Raw genomic sequence first — 19,113 nt, 5'->3', positions numbered from 1 at the left:
AAGAACGCTTCAAGAATAAATAGATTTTCCAACTATCAAAGACCTTTGGGGGCCGGCCCGTGGCTCACTCGGGAGAGTGCGGTGCTGATAACACCAAGGCCCCGGGTTCGGATCCCATATATGGATGGCCGGTTCGCTCACTGGCTGAGCGTGGTGCTGACAACACCAAGTCAAGGGTTAAGATCCCCTTACCGGTCATCTTTTAAAAAAAAAAAAAAAAAAAAAAAAAAAAAAAAAGACCTTTGAACTAGATGGGCCCTTGCATTCTTCCTTAATCCTAGGATTTTTAAAATGGCAACCCGATTGAAGTTTGGCTATCTTCCATGGCTTTGAGTCGAACTTGCAGTCACAACTCACTTAATAAGTGCTCTTCCCCGGTTAGACACAAGGCTAAACACTTTATATATATATATTCATTTTATCTTCTCAGCGTTTCGCAGTTGAGTAAACTAAAGCTTACAGAGATTGATTAATATGACCTAGTCAGCAGGTGAAGGTGTGCGTTCAGAGGTCGACCCAGAACCCGAATTTGCTAGTCCTTTTCTGCTCTGAACTATCCCGCCTCCCAGTTTCCGCATTTCCGGTTTCACAGGAGCTTGCGGGTACCAACCACTAGGAAGTCGTCACTCTCTGCGCGACCCACCTCGGCCCCGTCCCATCGAGCCCCGCCCCTCCTGGCCCCGCCCCTCCTGGTCCAGGATCAAGACCTCCCGAACTCTAGAAAAACCACACTTCCCAGAGTGCACCGCGAAGCCAGAGGCCTCAGACCGGCGCGCGCTCGCGGACGCCATTTCTGTAGAGGGGGACGGCGGTGCGGCCTGTAATCATGGCGCTGTTCCCGGCCTTTGCAGGAGTTAGTGAGGCCCCTGATGGCGGGAGCTCCAGGAGAGGTAAGCACACAAAAGGACCGAAGAAGGCACTCGGTGAGTTTAAGAGGCAGTTTCTCGGGCCTAGGTCTCGGCCCTCGCCTTGTATTTGTTTATCCATTTTTATCCCAGAGTTCTCTGCGGCGCTGCAAGGCCTTCTGGGAAGGGCTCCGGGCCTCCTCCGGGGTCTGCGGCCCAGATGCTTCTTGTGGGGCTAGGGTTGTAGAGTTATGGAAAGGGGAAGAAAGCTGGGGGAGATGCCCTGGAGTTGGGACTTCGATATTATCATGTTGTTGGACCTCATTCTGTCTCCGAGCGTCGGTTACTTCACTTTTAAAATGGGAATCATGGTACTCCACATCTCAAGGAGACACCTGATGCAAATGCTGTGTGTTTTTATTACCTCTTTCTTCCTTTCCTGTTTTGCTTTTTTCCGAAATGCTCATTAGGTTCATATATTTTGGCAGGCCTGTAGTAGGGGATTGGAATCCAGAGCCTAATCAAAGTCTCCAGAAGGGCACTGCTCTGAGGGAAGAGAGCTAAGATTTATTTCTTGAGAGCCTACTGTGTGCCAGGTTATGGCTGTACATATTTTATTTAAGCCTCAAACATTCCAAGAGGGCCGCATTGTTAAAAATTGAGACGTATAGTGAATTCATTTAAAAAATAGTTAATCCTGTATCATGTGCTTTATGTGGCAGGGCCCAATTGTGTCTGACACCTGTTATATCCTCAGATTTTTTTTTTTTTTGCAGCCATTTATAATTATTGCTTAGGTCCATTATTTCTTTGAAGTTGCAAAGTGGTTATTTTCTAATTTTATCATTTCTCCTATATTTATTAGCATCAGTTATTCTGTAAAGAACTATTGGGCCCTGAAATATAGTACAGGCAGGGAAGACAGGATGAATACATGATTCATTCCCTTTGTCAGTTTTCAGAATAATGAATGTCCTAGCAACTTCTAGAGGTGACCAATGTGGTGTTTTTTGTTTTCATTATGAACTCATGAATTTTTAACATTTATATTTCTGTCCATTGCAGATAGTAGTTTTCCCAATGTTCAAATTGTCCCATCGTTGGCTAATGGGTGCTTAATCAAGTTGGTGCCTGAGTCCTTATGGCATGACCGAGTCATCTTTAATAGCTTCCTTGCTTTCTGTCCCAAAAGATGTCCAGGGCTCATCATCACTTACATATTCTGTTGTAAGGGATGAGCCCTGAACTTGGTCATTTCTCCAAGGAATCCTGGTTTCTTTTAGTGGAAAATGGAATGGATATATTAAAACCACAGACTGGGTGTTAGGGGTATCATCGCTACTGGGTTGTCGTTACTTTCAGACTTTGTAAGTGGACAAAACCAGGAAGAGAAAATGCGTCATGAATTCATATTGATATTTTCAGTCCAAATTTAAGATTATGAAATTTTTACCTAACTGCTTTGATTTAACTTTCGTGTTTTTTTCTTTGTATGTTCAAAATAACAGTATTCATTGAATGCTAATAGTTTCAGATTTCTTTATGGTTCTATTTGTTCTTGATGTGTGGTCAAATTATTGTGTTTTATAATCACTTGAAATAATTCTCTGTGTGGTTTTGCCACCAATTTGATACACAATTAGGTATATATGTTACATTTCTTTTCAATATTTAGGGATCGTTTTTTCTTCTTTTTGATTTGATCTTGTTTTATAATGATGTAAAACATTTACTAGTTCTAAAGTTGAAAATATAAACCAGGTATATTCAGAGAGATAAAAGCTGTCATCTCTGTTCTTCCAGCCTGTTACTTTTCTTCTCCTACAGATTAAAATTTTCATTAGTCAATGGTATCCTTCCATTTTTTCCCCTTAATATAAGCAACTATATTTCTCTTCTCTTTCTTAAATGCATACTATGCTGCATTTTACCTTAAATCCCCGAGATCACTCTAACAGAGTGTAGAGAGCTTATTCATTTCTTTTTACTGGCGCACAGAACTCCATCATGTGGATGTCACATACTTTGTTCAACCAGTCCTCTATTAGGACATTTGGACTGTTGCCAGTCTTTTGCTGTTATAAATAGAAACACTGTAAAATGCTATAAAAATGTAAGATAGCATTAGTAGTAGTGCATGTAGAGTTTCAATTAAAAAACATTAAACTCCTGGACGAGAAAGACAGGCAAGACCAAAATGATTGAGAGGGGCTCTGCCCTTCACTGTCCAGGAACTGTTAATAGCTAGGCCAGGATTTAAGTGGGCATCACATTCGGTAATGAGTCAGGTTGCTCAGAGGCTATATTCAGCAATATTCATTCCTTCAACCGGGTATATGGAGTCTCCATTGTGTCACAAGCAGCAGAGAGCCCCCAGTGTCTGATCCCCCCAATTCTCAAGCTTTTCTTCCTACCTTCAGATTGTTTATTAGGATTGTGTACCCTAAAACATTGTTGCTTGGGAGTCAAATATTTGGACAGAGTTGGGATGGAGGATGGCATATCAGTTCATTTAACCTTTATAACAACATATGCAGGTGTATTATCTGTATTTGGGGAAGAAACCAAACTCATTGTGTTTTTACCCCAAACCTGCTCTATTTTTGGTGTCTACATATCAGAAAATGGCACCACCATTCACCCAAGCCAAAACTTAGACACATACCTCAACTCCCCACTTCCTCCCATACCTCAACTCCCCACTTCCTCCCATTCAGTTCTTCATCTAGTCCTTCCAAACAACTCTGACATTTTTTAGTTTCTTTCTGTTCTCACTACCACTGCCTAATTTTTGCCATCCTCCTCCCTTGTATTACTACAACAGCCTCCCAAAATAGTCTCCCCGTCTTTAGTCCTGCCTTCGTTCCCTGAACCGCTGTCCACACTGTACCAAGAATCACTGGTCTAAATGCTTTACAAATATTAAATCATTGAATCTTCATAACAGCCCTATGAAGCTGATACTGTTGAAATGGAGGCACAGAGCCAGTAAGTAACTTGCCCAAGGTCATGTGGCTAGTAAGTCACAGAGCCAGGATTTGAGCTCAGGCAGTTTAGCTTCAAAATTCATGCTCTTAAATACCACTCTTTGATGCTGATCTTTCGAACACTAGATCTGATTTTGTCACTCTTGCTCAAAACTTTCTACCATCTATCTGCCCGTTGCTCTTAGGGTACTTCCAAACTCTCTAATATGTTTTTTTAAGGCCCTACCTTTCCAGTTTATTTTGCCCTCACCTCCCCCTCAGTCCCAGTGGTCAAGCCACAATAACTTACTGCTGTTTCCCAGAGAGTCATGCTTTCTTACTTTCAGACCTTTGTATGAACTATTTCCTCTGCGTAGACACTTCCTAGGAGCGTATTTGCTTAACTCCTTATTCTTTAGCTATTAACTGAGATGTTCTCCCTGGCAGCTTTCCCTGATCCATACCTAGTTATGTGCTCTCATTATACCCTGTATATCTTCTCTGTCTTGGCGTTTGTTGCATTTCATGTAAGTGACTATCAGTATGTCAGTTCCATAGGGTAGTATTGGGCCTGTCTTGTTCATTGTGTATTCCTAGCACCTAGAACAGTGCCTGACTGTCAGTAAAAAATTACTGAATGAAAAAAAGAGACTCGGATTAAGTATTTTGCTCAGAGTTGCACAACTAATAAACCATAAAGCCAATTTGAACACAGGTTCTTCTGACTCTAGAACTTGTTTTATAAACCATGCTATAATATTAGAATGTTGGGATTTTTGTTGTTTAAACAGTACCTTTGGAACTCCTGGGTCTCTTCAAATTGTAGCTTAAGTTCCATGGAAAGGCTGACTTTGCTCAGGTTCTCTGTAATTGATGTCTTTTTCTCTATAAATGATAGGCTTTTTATAGCAATTTTATGTTTACAGAGAAATTGAGCAAAAAGTACTGATAATTCCCATGCCCCGCACCCCCAACAATTTCTCCTGTTATTAACATGTTACATTAGTGTGGTACATTTGTTACAGTTATGAAGCAATATTGATGTGTTATTATTAACTCAGTTACATTAGGGTTCCCTCCTTGTGTTGTACAGTTCCATGGGCTTTGCCAAATGCGTAAAGTCATGTGTTCACCATTACAGTATCACACAGAGTAGTTGCGCTGCCCTAAAAATCGTCTGGCTCTGCCTTGTGATCTTCATCTTAAAGTTCGCAGCCAGGTTTGCTGGTGCTTTTTGGACAAGTTAGTTTGTGCTCCCAGATTCTTTGTCAGAAAATAAGGGTTTTGATCACAAAAAGAGCTTGGCTTATTTTTTTTAAAGGAATAAACCTCTTTCCTAATATATACGAAGGGTCTTCAAAAAGTTCGTGGGAAGATTCCACTTAATTCCATTTTTCCACAAACATTTCGAAGTCCCCTCTATATGCTAATTTATTTATACAGTCAGCCCTGGAAATGTTTTTTTTTGAATTATTATCTCTGGAGGGGTGACACTCACCTCTGAGTTCACTTAAACTAATAATCTGCTATTTTGTTCTAATGGAATGGGTGTAGAATATGGACATTTTATGCAATTATGATTCAAAATTTGTTTTAAAGTTTAAGTCTTCATGGCAATTTTTTCCTCCCTCTATCCATAGTAGAATTGAATTAAAAAGACCTATTTTTCTTCTAGTTTTGGCATGCATTTTTAGAAATATTTGATCTTTGATCCAACTAGATTTTATTTGGTACTAAAGAGAATTAGGATACAATATAATTTTTCCCAAAAATTAAAATTTATTTCAAATCACCAGTTAAATAATCCATATTCACTGATTTGAAATACCATACTTATACTAAATTCTGTTTCTATGCTGTTTATTCTGTTCTATTATGTCTAGCTAGTTTTATACCAGTGCTATACCATTTAAATTACTATAGATTACTGTAGCAATATATTTTAAACCTGGTAAGGCAAGTTTACTTGAATATTTTAATTTAAATGGTGTTCTCAGCTCTTATTTCAAGGTTATAAACAATAGTTTGGGTATGATGAGGAAGGCGTTGCTATTACAGATCAAGTCTTTGATCTTATCTTTGCTGCAGATATACTGAAAAAACATCTCTTTCATTGTCCTGTCACATCATCTTAGGAACGTTGTCTGCTAGTGATGGAGAAATAGAGTTATGTAATAAACTTACCACAAAGAGTATTTCAGCTTAAAGTATTCAGTGATGATTCATTATATTATTTTCTGTTAAATTACCCTGAAAAAAATACACATGCTTTGGTTCTACCAGATTCCTGCCTATTTTTGTTGGGCAGCAGTTCTAAAGTGTTTTTTCTGCCTGATGCTTCTGTCTTTCTTCCTTTCTAAATTATGTGTATCTGTAATAAGATGTACAGCACAGTGCTAATTTCCAGGCAAGTTCCAGCCTGTGATTATTTACTAACCCACAGGGATTAAAGGTTTGTCAGACAGTAAGATTTTCTCTCTTAAGCCCTAGGCATTTGGTATCCTGCTGGTCTTCTCTGTAATATGTTACATCTTGCTTAGTTTTGGCACCATTATCTAAATACATATTTGATTTTTATCAGGAACTTGTAATTTATGTGAGGATATAAGTAATTGTTGAAAAGAACTTTGCAATTTGATTAATAAAGCATCTTTTAATCTTAGATAACTTTCTCCAGGAATCTGTTTAACTAAATCCTTTTTTTTTTTTTTTTTTTTTTTTTTTTTTTGCAACTGTACAGGGATCAGAACACTTGACCTTGGTATTATAACAGCGTGCTCTGAACAACTCAGCTAACCAGCCAGCCCATTTAACTAAAACTGAATTTAACAATCTGAATGTAGTATTTGAACAGTTAAAGTTATAATTATAGGCATCATGTGAACAGAGTCTCTGTTGTTCAGCACTATACCCCCAATACCTAAAACTTTGCCTAGGCACATAGTAGGTACTCAAATATTTATTTAATGATTAAATATACATTTACAATAAAGAATGGAAGAGTAGTAATACTTGTACTTTATACCTAGATAATGGATTTTTTTGAAGATCTCAAATTTCTTTAGTTGGTTCAGTCAATTAAGTACTGGGGAAATAAAGATGCAAAGATATGGTCCACATTCTCATTCATTTTATTTTTTCAATAAATATTTATCAAGTCCAATTACTTTGTGCCAAGACACTGTGCTAGGAGTTGGGAATACAGGAGCGAACAGGCATGACTATGGCCCCTGCCCTCATGTTGCCTATAGTTTAGCAAGAGACAGGTGGGAAGAGGGAAGGGAGCTGGAAACTTGGATACAAGATATGTAAACCAGTTGGCCTGTTTGTTTGGCAGAATATTTGTTTTCCTTTTTTCTGTTGCCACTCTCTATAGTGTCACAGTAATCATTACTAACCCGGTCCCTGTAAGGATTTGGGTTGTTGACCCTTTGGTTTAGAATATAATGGGAAGACCGAATTGCACATAATGAGATTACAACGTGAAAATTGTTGAATAGCTTCATTGCAAGGAGACTTTGGGAGAATCAGCTCCTTAGTTGAGGAAGTAAAGAGTAGCACCATGGTGTGGTGGAGAGAACTAGATGAAGAATCACAGATACAGGTTCAGATGTGTGCCCTTGGCCATGTGATTTAACCTCTTTGGGCCTTCACCTGTTGCTCTTTAAATGAGAGAGCTATGCTCCAGAGAGCCTTCTCTGACCCACTCCTCGCTCTGAACCCGCAACCAGAACATCTCTGCTCTTTCTGTTCTGCATGTTGGACTTCTCTGAAAGATTTTGTTTGAAAAGTGAGTTCCTTGGTTAGGAAAGATTTGAAAATCTATGAACTAGATCATCTCCAAAATCCATACAGGCCAAGCATCCAGTGATTAATACGTCTAATAGTTCATGCGTGTTCACTGCTAATATCCTACCAAAAAACAAAACAAAACAAAAAACAACTTCTTGTCAGGTGAAAATACCTTTTGCCTTTATGGAAGTCATTTGATTGAGATGAAGGTCACACAGAGGGTTCATGATAATTTGGGTTCAAAATCCAAGAGTTTTGGTTCTTTATAAACTGTTTTTTTCCCAGTGGTCCCATATGACAAAGCCTCAATTGCATTGTTTAAAAAGCTATTTTGCACCGAAGGATTTTAGGGAGTCACACGCTTTATGTTGTTTTGATGTCTATTTTTCTTTACATTTCCTTCTAGCTATCATCATTATCTAGGATATTTATGTTAAAATATACTGGAATTTTTTGAGAACATCTCTCCCTGCATAGTGTTTGTTCCATCTTTTTCCGCTTTTCTCTTTTTTGTTTGTGACAGAATATGATTATTGTGGATGTGGTTGTGATTTCATTGAGCAATAGGAACTATTTTCACATAGCTCTTGCCAGTAATTAAGCCCAAGGGAAGAAAACCAACCTCAGAAGGAAAAAGGAGAAAGTAGAAGAAAGATTGTGTAGCATTTACTAGGTATGACCTTACTAATTACTTAATCCCATTGAGCCTTAGTTTCCTCTTCTATAAAACAGAGATCATAATACCTCCCATAGAGCCTTGTAGTAAGGATCAATAGATGTGAAGGAGGTAAGTACCTAGTCTGGTGGTTGGCCTACTGTAGGCACTTAAGTTAGAATTTCTCTTTTCTTTCCTGTTTTCCTGTGCTGTTAATTCTTCTTTGGAATTTTCCTTCCTTCCTTCCTTCCTTCCTTCCTTCCTCCCCTCTTTCCTACTAATGTTTATTGAATACCTGTTGTGTGCCAGGCATTGCTCTAGATGCTGGGGACACGGCAGTGAATAAAACAAAGTATCTCTCATCAGGGAGCATGCATTCTGGTGTCTCCTGCTTACTTAGATGCAGTTACCTAAAGGACTAGTATTCAGAATAAATAAAGAACTCTTAGAGCTCAGTGATGGAAAGATAACCCAATTTAAAAAATGGGTAAAGGATTTCAATAGATATTTCTCCAAAGAGGATCTGTGAGTGGCCAGTATACACATGAAAAGATGCTTAATATCATTAGTCATGTGGGAAATAGAAATCAAAACCACAATGAGATAACACACCACACCAACTAGGATGACCGTAATCAAAAACACAGACAATGGTAAGTGTTGACGAGGATGTGGAGAAATTGTAATTCTCATACATTGTTAATAGGAATCTAAAATGGTGTAGCTACTTTGGAAGACATTCTGGTAATTCCTCAAATTGCTAAATAAGAGTTATCATATGACCCAGCAATTCTACTCCTAGATATCTACCCAAGAGAAATGAAACTTGTTTGTATAAAAACTTGTAATGAATGTTCTTGGCAGCATTATTCATGATAGCCCAAAAGAGGAGATAATCATAGTATCCATCAACTGATATATGGTATATCCATAAAATGGAATATTGTTTGTCAATAAAAAGGAAAGAAGTAGTGATACATGCTATGGTGTGGATGGACCCTGAAATCATTATGCCAAATGAAAGAAGTCAGTTACAAAAGAACACATTTTGGATGAGCTCGTTTATATTAAATGTCCAAAATAGGGAAATCTGCAGAGACAGAAAGTAGATTACTTTTGGCTAGGGGTGGGGGTGGGGGAGAACAGGGAGTGAGTGACAGAAATCAACTGCTATAATAGATATGAGGTTTCTTTTTGGAATGATGAAGATGTTCTAAAGTTATAGAGATGGTTGCACAACTCTGTAAATATATTAAAAACCATTTAATTGTGCACTTTAAATGGGTGAACTTTGTTATGTACATTATATCTCAGTAAAACTGTTTTAAAATGTGGTTACCGTCCTTTCTTATATCTTCAACCATTTCACTGGTTCCTTCTCCTTTTTCTCATATGCTCAGCCTTCCTGTCCTAAAACAGAACAGGACAAATACAAACCCCTCTGTGGGCTTCCTTGCTACTGCCATCTATGTTTTTTTCTTCCCTCTACAGCTAAGACTCCTAAAAGTTAGAAAATAAGTAATTTAGAAATAGTTCTTTGTGGAAAAGTTAGAAATTATGGATAAGCAGAACAAAGAAAAATTTTAGACATTTAATCTTACTACCTAGAGATAATCATTGTTGACATTTATATCATTTTAGCATTAAAAATTGACATCTCTTTTTATTTTCTAAGAGAAGTACTGTTGTAGGGAAAGGTTTGTTAAATTATACTAAGATAGAACCTTGGAATATATTTTAGAAGATCTTAATCTTCTGTAATAACATTAAGTATGGTGGGCTTTTATGCATGATTAGATTTTTTAACCTTTAGGAATTGTCTAAATCAAATTTGAGGTCATTAAAACCTGATGCCTCGGAAGGTTCACGCTCATTAGACAATGTGGATGGAACATACAAAGCCTTGTTGCCTTTTAGGCCACACTTGTTATATGGCTTTTGCTTAAGCTGCAGCCTGATATCACAAGAGAATTTCAGTCTTAAATATTTTAAAGTGTGTTAAAGCACCATGCCCTGTGAAATAAAAATTTCATGGATTCCGTTCAGCTTCTATGGACTGTTCCAAATGTCTGGTTGACGTTGGCTGCGCATTAGGATGTCAGCTGATCAGATGGATGGATTTCCTGCTTTAGAAATCATATTGAGCTAATTTCATTGATCTTTTCTCCCTTTTGCATGTATAGAGTTAGACTGGCTGAGCAACCCAAGCTTTTGTGTTGAAACCATAACGTCACTGAGCCAACAAACTGAGAAGGCCACAGCACTTGTTTCTGAAGGGACACCATTGACAAGGTAGTTTTTGATGCATGGGTTTTAGTCTTTGTCAGTATACCATCTAGAGCTTAGCTTAAATGATGCTCCTTAGAAAACCCTGTGATAAAAGAGCTAAGTAAATCTCTTTTTTTAAAATTTAAAGTAATGAGGTGATCTTTATTTTCCCTAACTCATTCTTATAGATTGTTCCTTTTTTTTCTTTTGCATTACAGTGGCAAGCACACGACACAGTTAGTGCCTATAATTAGGCCATGAGGGAAATGGCATCATTGTGATTCTTAAGTAACTTTACTAACCTCATTAGTAACCTTTGGAATCAGATATTTCTTTAGTTGTATTTTTATTTTTATTATTTATTTATTTACTTATTTATTTTTAAAAAGATGACCGGTAAGGGGATCTTAACCCTTGACGTGGTGGTGTCATCACCATGCTCTCCCAAGTGAGCTAACCAGCCATCCCTGTGTGGGATCCGAACCCGTGGCCTTGGTGTTAACAGCACCGCACTCTCCTGAGTGAGCCACGGGCTGGCCCTTTAGTTGTTTTTTTAACACTTTTGTAAAAATAGAAGGAACTCATATAATATCACATAGGATAAAATCTCACAAAAACATTGAGGAAAGCAGAATGGGACATATCTCCACCCAGCTGCGAAAGAGTTTTGTTGTAGATCATTGAATTGAGAAAGTGTGCTTTCTCACAGATATGGACGGTCTCATTAATAGGGTGAAAGCCCTGTGAAACCCCATACTCTGAATGTGTGAGAAGCCTTTGGAAATTGAGAATAGTTGACGGACAGAGAGAGGCTTTGTAGATATTTCAGTAATGAGGAAGAAGAACTCACTGTCACCTTTAAAAACAAGGATCGCAATCAAAAATCTTTTTTTTTTTTTTTTTTTTATGAAGACATGTTGCCGTAATATGTGGCACTGAAAATAAACCTGTTATAATGTTGCTTTAAAAGAATACTATATTTGATAACTGGTAGGTTGCTTTCATTTAAAAATGTATACGTATGAAAGTATAGTATAGAAACTATTAAAATAAGAATTTATTCACCTGTGTTTATTTTATGTTTAATTCTTAAGTCTTTAAGGTGAGTTGCAATCCAGGAAGTTACTGTATAGAAATGAGCAAATAGCCTGTGTGAGCATTTACAGCTTTCCCTATTACATACTTATTTGTTTATTTACTTACTTACTTACATATTATTCCCCCTCCTCCTCTTTTGAAAATAATTTTGAAGTTGATTTTCCCAAACTAGGAGTCCTCTGAAATCAGAGCCTTTAGATGAAAGTGATACTAACAAAAGGCTCAAACAAACAAGCAGGAAAAAGAAGAAAGAAAAGAAGAGAAAAAGGAAGCATCAGCACAAGAAAAAGAGAAAACATGGGCAGTCAAGTAGCAGCGGATCTGAGTCAGATACTGATTCTGAAAAGGACGCATCTTCCAGAAGCATCACAGGCAGTAAAAAGGAATCTGAAAAACCAAAGTAGGTTGCTTATTTTCAGATATTTACAATATTTTAAATCTTGAATTTTTCTCCTTTGATTATTGCCACAAGTGAGACATTTGGATGATTATTTAGCCATCAATCAAAAGAGAGCTCTCCCATTTGATCAGCTTTAAAAAAAAATGAAAACTGTCATGAGAAAATTAGGGGCATGATTTTATTTGAGAAATGTTATTTAGACACAGTGATGATTGTGTTAAAATCTGATTTAGAGAAAAAGTCTTTGGGATTTTTGAAAGGTGGCAGATGTGACCCATAGTGGGGATATGGTCAATGCAAATAATTAAGGGCTCCATCTCTGAGAGCTAATGGCCCTCACACTCAGAGTAAGAGAAACATCTTATTTCTCTTCCTTGGTATATATTTGTTCAATTCTGTCAGCTCCTGTGTACACACACACACACACACACACACACACACACACCACACACACACTCTCTCTCTCTCTCTCTCTCTCTCTCTCTCTCTCTCCCTCCCCTCTCTCTCTCTCTCTCTCTCTCTCTCTCTCATCAGGGTTATATAGCACTTAAATAATTATTGTGTCTTTCCTTCTCCTTTTCATGTTTCACATTTGTTTAGAACCTCTGTGTTGAAGGTGTAGCTCGTGACCACAGTACTTCCTTTCCCTCTAGCTACTTTGTATCCCTGAAATGCCATTCCCTTGTATTCCCTGCCAAGAATGATTTAGAAGTCTCTAGAATCTTTTATCTGTATCTGGGCAGAGCTGAAAAGCAAAGATGGAACAACAGTTGATGACTGTTTTGACTACTTTGGCACCTTCTTGAGTCAGCAGAATTATGAACTGATTTTCTTTAGAGGAGGAAAGATGTTAGATGCCAGAAAAACCTTCCTTCCCTCTCATTTAACTCCGGGGGAAGTGGTTTCATTTGTATCTGAGCTGAAAGTCTGTAGCTCACAAATTGGTTCAAAGAGATCAGTAAGAGTCTTGTTTTACAGCAGACTTTCACGATTCTACCCTTTATGAAGATGGTCCAGATGTATAGGCAAAACATCGTGTAGAGTCCAGACTGTAGAAATGAGACTGAAACCAAGCCTAAGTAATATTGGCTTGGGGGCTTCATTTCTTCCCGTATTTCATTCTGCCATCCCCCTTGAGCATATCGTTCCAGTCATTTTACAGAATGGTCACAGCATAAGTACTCAATGTAGCTTTCCTCTCTACTTAGTTGAACATCCTCCTACACAGAGAGGCACTTTGCCTGTGGGTGGGACAGGTGGTATGTGGTAAAACTATCTGAATTATTGCCCATTTAGCTTTTTTATTTTCCTTCCTCATATGGTCTAGGAGAGAGAAAATTTAAGTACCTATCCAGGGCATACTTTAAAAAAAAAATAGTTCTGTTGAGATTTTTGCAACTCTTCAGGGATTATTTACTTTTGTTGTGTCTCGGAGTTCCGTTGATGTCAGTGAGAGCCCTGCTTTGGAGCGAGTCTGGAACCTGGACCTTAGTGTTTCCATCAGAGTCAAACACCGCAGTCTTCCGGGATCCCTCTGTCATCAGATCAGTTTTGGAGAGCACTGCAGGCCTTCTGCGGCTCAGAGGAGCCAGATTTATTTAGCTCTCTGTATCTCAAGTGCTGTACCTGTAACCCAAGTTTGCTTTTGGGAGGAAAAAATAAAGGAGTTAAGCAAAAAGGTCCTGAATTTGACTGAGTTTATGAGGGCAAGAACCATGCCTGCCTTGTTTAACACTGTATCCGCCTGTACTTAGGACAGGGGATTCATAAAACAAATTCATATAGCATTTTTGTTATATGAATGTATGAATGATTATATCTTTCCTCCTTAGTATGTCTTCAAAGCAGACCACTTTAATTGTTGTATCTTCTAAAAACTTACCTTTTAACTGCTTGTCCTTTTTAATAGCTGAGGGAAATGAGTTTTAAAGGTTTTCCCCAAATCGTGCAAGAACTGCTGTTAGAACCTGAAAGATAGTTAATTTCAGCCTATACTTAACCACATTAGAGGGATCTTTGTAACCTCTTGGTAGTTTTATGATCCAGATAGCATTTTTAAGTTTGTTGATATTTTTTCAGAATATCCATATTAAGGTCAAAATAGATTGTTCTTTTCCTTTTCTTTTACCATCTTGCATTAACTTGTGTAGTTTCTACCTGGGAAGGTGACCTGGAAGAATTGTTTGTTTCCACATAGACAAGGACTAAGATATTAATGAGTTGTGAGAGTCTTTCCTTGATGTCAGGAAAGTGGGTTCATGGAGGGTAGCAAATCATATGGGACTCTATTTCAGAGTGATCAAGGGACGACTTCCCCAGAGGTTGCAGCTACTAATTGATCTTTGTTTCCTGGGATGACCTTTTCTTCACCTTCAAGTGGAGACAGATCCTTCCTTGCACACAGCCCAGACCACATCCTGCTTCCTGACCTCAATACTCATTAGGGAAGGGATAAGGGCTTGTTTACTCCCCAGGGGTGGTCTGCAGCTGGCCATTCCTCCCTCCACCTCCTTCATTGGCTTTCCATTTCTTTTTGGTTTTTTTTGGTGGCGGGCCAGTACTCCATTTCTTTTTGGAATGCATCAGTCTCTTTCCAGTGGGATCTCCCTCCTTTCACTTATGATTTTTGTAGAGAGAAAACCCTCCATAGTTGATCTGAAGGGGAATGTGTTAAAATCACTATATATTTTAACCAGAGGCTGATCATTCAACAAATATTTATTGAGTAGCTACTTTGTATCCCTGAAATGCCATTCCCTTGTATTCCCTGCCAAGAATGATTTAGAAGTCTCTAGAATCTTTTATCTGTATCTGGGCAGAGCTGAAAAGCAAAGATGGAACAACAGTTGATGACTGTTTTGACTACTTTGGCACCTTTTTGGGTCAGCAGAATTATGAACTGATTTTCTTTAGAGGAGGAAAGATGTTAGATGCCAGAAAAACCTTCCTTCCCTCTCATTTAACTCCGGGGGAAGTGGTTTCATTTGTATCTGAGCTGAAAGTCTGTAGCTCACAAATTGGTTCAGAGAGATCAGTAAGAGTCTTGTTTTACAGCAGACTTTCACGATTCTACCCTTTATGTAGATGGTCCAGATGTATAGGCAAAACATCGTGTAGAGTCCAGACTGTAGAAATGAGACTGAAACCAAGCCTAAGTAATATTGGAGACTGAACAGTTCAGAACTGTGGCTTTTTTTTTTTTTTTTTAAGTTTTGAATTGAAATAAACTATCTGAGCACTTTGAAATAAGTTAGGTGAAGTAAGGACAGTTCACTTTAATGTCAGTGGTTGTAACCTTTGAAGGTGTGGTAGTTCCCTCTGCCTCTCTAAAGTGCCTCAGAGCAGGGATGCTTTTTAGAAAAAAACTTTGTTTATAAATATATTTGAAATTCAAGTTACAATCATTTAAATGAAATATTTAAAAAGAACACATATCTTTCAGGTTAATTTCTGAGATAAGGGGATTTCTTCTTGGTGAAGTGTCATTTCATGGTGTCAGATTTTGCTTATTTTTTAAAACTCTTTTCCTAGAACAGGAGTCCTCTTCCCAACTCTGAGGCATGTATGTGCACATTTTATGTACCGAGGTGTGTTTGATGCCATGTGGGGTTTGAAACATTTAACTTTCATATTTCTGAAAATGCCAAATATGTCACTGGAAGATTTCTGAAGTACCTCTCCCTTTTCCTTCTTCACATGTCTTTGTCCCACAGTCAAGGAAATAATGCTGCTGCCGAAGTTGGACATCGCTTAGTTTGGCTTGAGGACATTCAGGCTCTGACAGGAGAAACCTTCAGAACAGATAAGAAACCAGATCCTGCAAACTGGGAGTATAAGTCTCTCTATCGAGGGGATATAGCAAGGTACCCATCATGTTTTTCCCTGATTTTTACTGTTGAGCAGTAACTTCTTTCTCCTTTGAACTTTCTCATTACTGTCTTCCTGTTTGCTTTTCTCTCTCTCATAGATTCTGTTGGGTTTTATCCGTTGTTAAGTTGTATCATCTCACATTCTAAAGTGAAAACTTAAACGTTGAGGTCAGGTTGGATTAATCTTATGTATCCCTGGTGATTGGCATAGTGTTTGGCAGAGTAGGTGTTCCATAAATGAATGAATCTAAAAATACCTTATAATAATTAATTGTGACAAAGTACCCAAAAACCATTTGGTCTAATCTGTATGCCATTTAAAAAGTTGCAGAAGCCTTTTATTTATCCCCACTACATATGCCATTTAAAAAATGACATTTAATGGTAAGGACATTTTCAAAATGTTTCCAGCATACACCACCAGATAATCATAAAAATAGGTGGTGATATTTGCTTCAGTAATGAGCTTGAACTTTCCCCTCTAATCTGTCAATCAAAAGTGTTTGAGTATTTACTAAACCCTTTAGACACTTAGTACTTTGTAAGAAACTGTTGGGAACATAAAAAACAATAATACACAATCTCCCAAACAGTTGACAAGTGATGAAAATTGAAGGTAGAAAATCATGGAATGTAAAACTAAGAGGAGATCTTGAAGATCATTATTTTTAATAAGCTAATTACTTTTTAAAATAAATTTCATTTTCCATTGCCTTGCTGCACCTACAAATTTCAATGTTTTCACTCATCCTGATGTTACACCTTACCACGTTAACAATTCCAACTAAAATTTCCTGTATAGTAGGTTTATATCAGTTGCTTTTCAGTGCATATTTAATTAACATACTATTAACTAAAACCCCAAAGCTGAGAGTAAATGAGTGTCATATTTAAAAGGTATTCATATATTTTTGAATTATTTTAATACTCCCTGAAGTCCTGTCTGACTTCCATGCTGCCACAGGGTAGTGCCACAGATATGGTGGGTGCCCAGTAAAAGATGGGGAAGCCAGCAAACACTGATTGGGCATGGTCCTGTGCCTGTTCTCTCCTGTGTTAGCCTTTCTGATCCTCACAGCTGCTCTGTGAGCAAGAGGAGAGCACTCTTATTTATGGAATCTCAGATCGGTTAAGTAATAGCTTAAGAGCATGCAACCGGGGAGCAGCAGGGTTGGAATTTGAACCTGTGTTTCTGTGATTTCAAATATTCTTTCACTGTCCACAAATAAAGATGAGACAGTTTGTGTGGTAGGACATTTTCTAGATGTGGAAACAGAGGACTCTGGTTGTCATTGTGACTTTGCCATTTTCCAGCAGTATAATCCCAGGCAAATCACCTAACTTGTCTGAGCCTCAGTTTCTTCATTTGTAAATTGGGAATTGTAACTCCTGTCATGCCTTGCACTCACATATCAGAGATATTTGATATGGAATTGGAAATTGGTGTACAAATATAAAGGGTTATTATTTATTAATAGATGGAAAAAGGAGAAAATAGTAACAAAGAGTGGCTCTTGAGCTTCTCCTAATGAATGGCACAGACCTTAGGAAGAGAGTAATTAGAGATAACTTTATTAATTTAAACTGCAGAGATAATACTATTAAAGGGCTTAGGGCAGTTGTGATTTCTTTGTAACTTAGTAAAGTTTAAGTGAGGTACATCTTGTCTGTATTAATAGCTTTTTAGACTATTAGCATCCAGGTCTAGGAGATATTAATCCCATGGCACTCTGAGCTGATCAGAAGACAGTGCGAGTATTGTATCAGGCACTGAATTTTCCCACTTGAAGAGGGACACTGACAAACTGAGAGCATTGAGAGGACAGTGAGAGTTACTTATGACTTGACTAGCACCATCCTTTGAGGACTACTTGAGAGGTTATGGATATTTTGCCTATGGCAGGGATATGATCATTGATCTTCGCTCAACTGGCCTTTGGAAGGTGGCTGGACAGTGTTCTTTGTGACTTGGGAAGGCAGAATCAGGACTACTGAGTGGAAGTTCCAGGAAGTCAGATTTGGCTTAGTATAAAAGCACATCGTCTACTGGTGTGAGCATCCCAGCAATGACAGGGTATGTGTTGGTGTGTTTTGGTAAACGGGTTAGGCTCTACAGTTAGTGTATAACGTGAAATTATATATCAGAATTACCTTCAGAAAATTCCTTAGGACTAATACACTGTCAGTGGAGTTCAGCTCAGTCAGTTTTTTCTCCATTTTTGGAATAGATTGCTGTTTTTTTGACTATACACCAGATAAAATAGTTAGCTTACATTTAGGAGTCAAGCTTTATAAGATAATAATAATTTAAACTTATCATATTCTTCTAAGGACTTTACAAATATGAACATTTTTGAGCATCCCAGGAATTCTGTGGCATAGGTACTGTTATTCTCCCTATTTTATAGATGAGGAAACTGGCACAGACAGGTTTTAAAAACTTGATCAAGGTCCCTCGGCTGGCAAACAGTGAGGTTGGAATTTGGACCCAGGCAGTCTGGCACTATGAGGAGCATGTGAGAATGGAAGCCACTGAAGGAAAGGCGAGTTCGTGTTGTCAGTCCTCGCCCACTCCTGGGCTCAGACCCACTGAGCAGATTCAGGGCAGGATTGTGTGCTCCATTTAAATGTATTCTCACTTTTCCTCTTCTCATTCCAACCCCCATTTTATGTGTGTGGCCAAGTACCTATAGCTGCATTCATTTAAATGAAATGTACATACGATGTCATTCCCTGAACTTCCAAACAAAGTGGGGGTTTCTACCTCTAGAATTATTCAGAGAACACTAGCTGATTATTTGATAGGGATTTTATAGGAAAAGTGCCTTCATTTGGGGGAATATTGCAATATTACATCCTAGGTCCTGTGCAGTTATTAACTTTCTGTGATAAGTGATAAACTGATACAACCTAAATGTCCAACAAGAGGGAAATGGTTAAAGTTTGAAGCCAATAAAAATTATATTTTTAAAGATTAATGGTTTGGGGGAAATGCTTAAAAGTAGGGGGGAAAACCTGAAACTATACAACATCAACTATTTTAGAAAAGTATGTGTGTATATACCTATAAATGTATACAGAAACACGTATCTGAAAGTAGATGATAATATCAACCTGTACAATTCTTTTTTTCTCTTATCATTTTCATCTAATATGCTATAAAAAGGTAGCTATTAATTTTAAAGTAAAAAAACTAAATATTTTTAAAGAGATTATATGA

The 19,113-nt window shown here is 37.9% G+C and overlaps 1 protein-coding gene across 1 annotated transcript in view; it reads left to right on the top strand.

The window, feature by feature from the left end:
* Positions 1 to 807: 807 nt before the first annotated feature.
* The window catches only part of NRDE2 (NRDE-2, necessary for RNA interference, domain containing), a 48,359-nt gene continuing 30,053 nt past the window's right edge, over positions 808 to 19,113 (top strand). Inside the window, exons 1-4 of the mRNA XM_063090552.1 lie at positions 808 to 890; positions 10,442 to 10,550; positions 11,797 to 12,024; positions 15,738 to 15,887. Of these exons, the coding sequence (XP_062946622.1) occupies positions 827 to 890; positions 10,442 to 10,550; positions 11,797 to 12,024; positions 15,738 to 15,887 (551 nt within the window). The 5' untranslated portion in view covers positions 808 to 826. The remainder of the gene's footprint in view (positions 891 to 10,441; positions 10,551 to 11,796; positions 12,025 to 15,737; positions 15,888 to 19,113) is intronic.

The sequence above is a fragment of the Cynocephalus volans genome, chromosome 3 (genome assembly GCF_027409185.1).
Source record: "Cynocephalus volans isolate mCynVol1 chromosome 3, mCynVol1.pri, whole genome shotgun sequence".
In the NCBI taxonomy this organism is placed as follows: Eukaryota; Metazoa; Chordata; class Mammalia; order Dermoptera; family Cynocephalidae; genus Cynocephalus; species Cynocephalus volans.
Note: the sequence above shows the minus strand (reverse complement) of the source record. Positions and strands in the feature narration are given on the sequence as shown.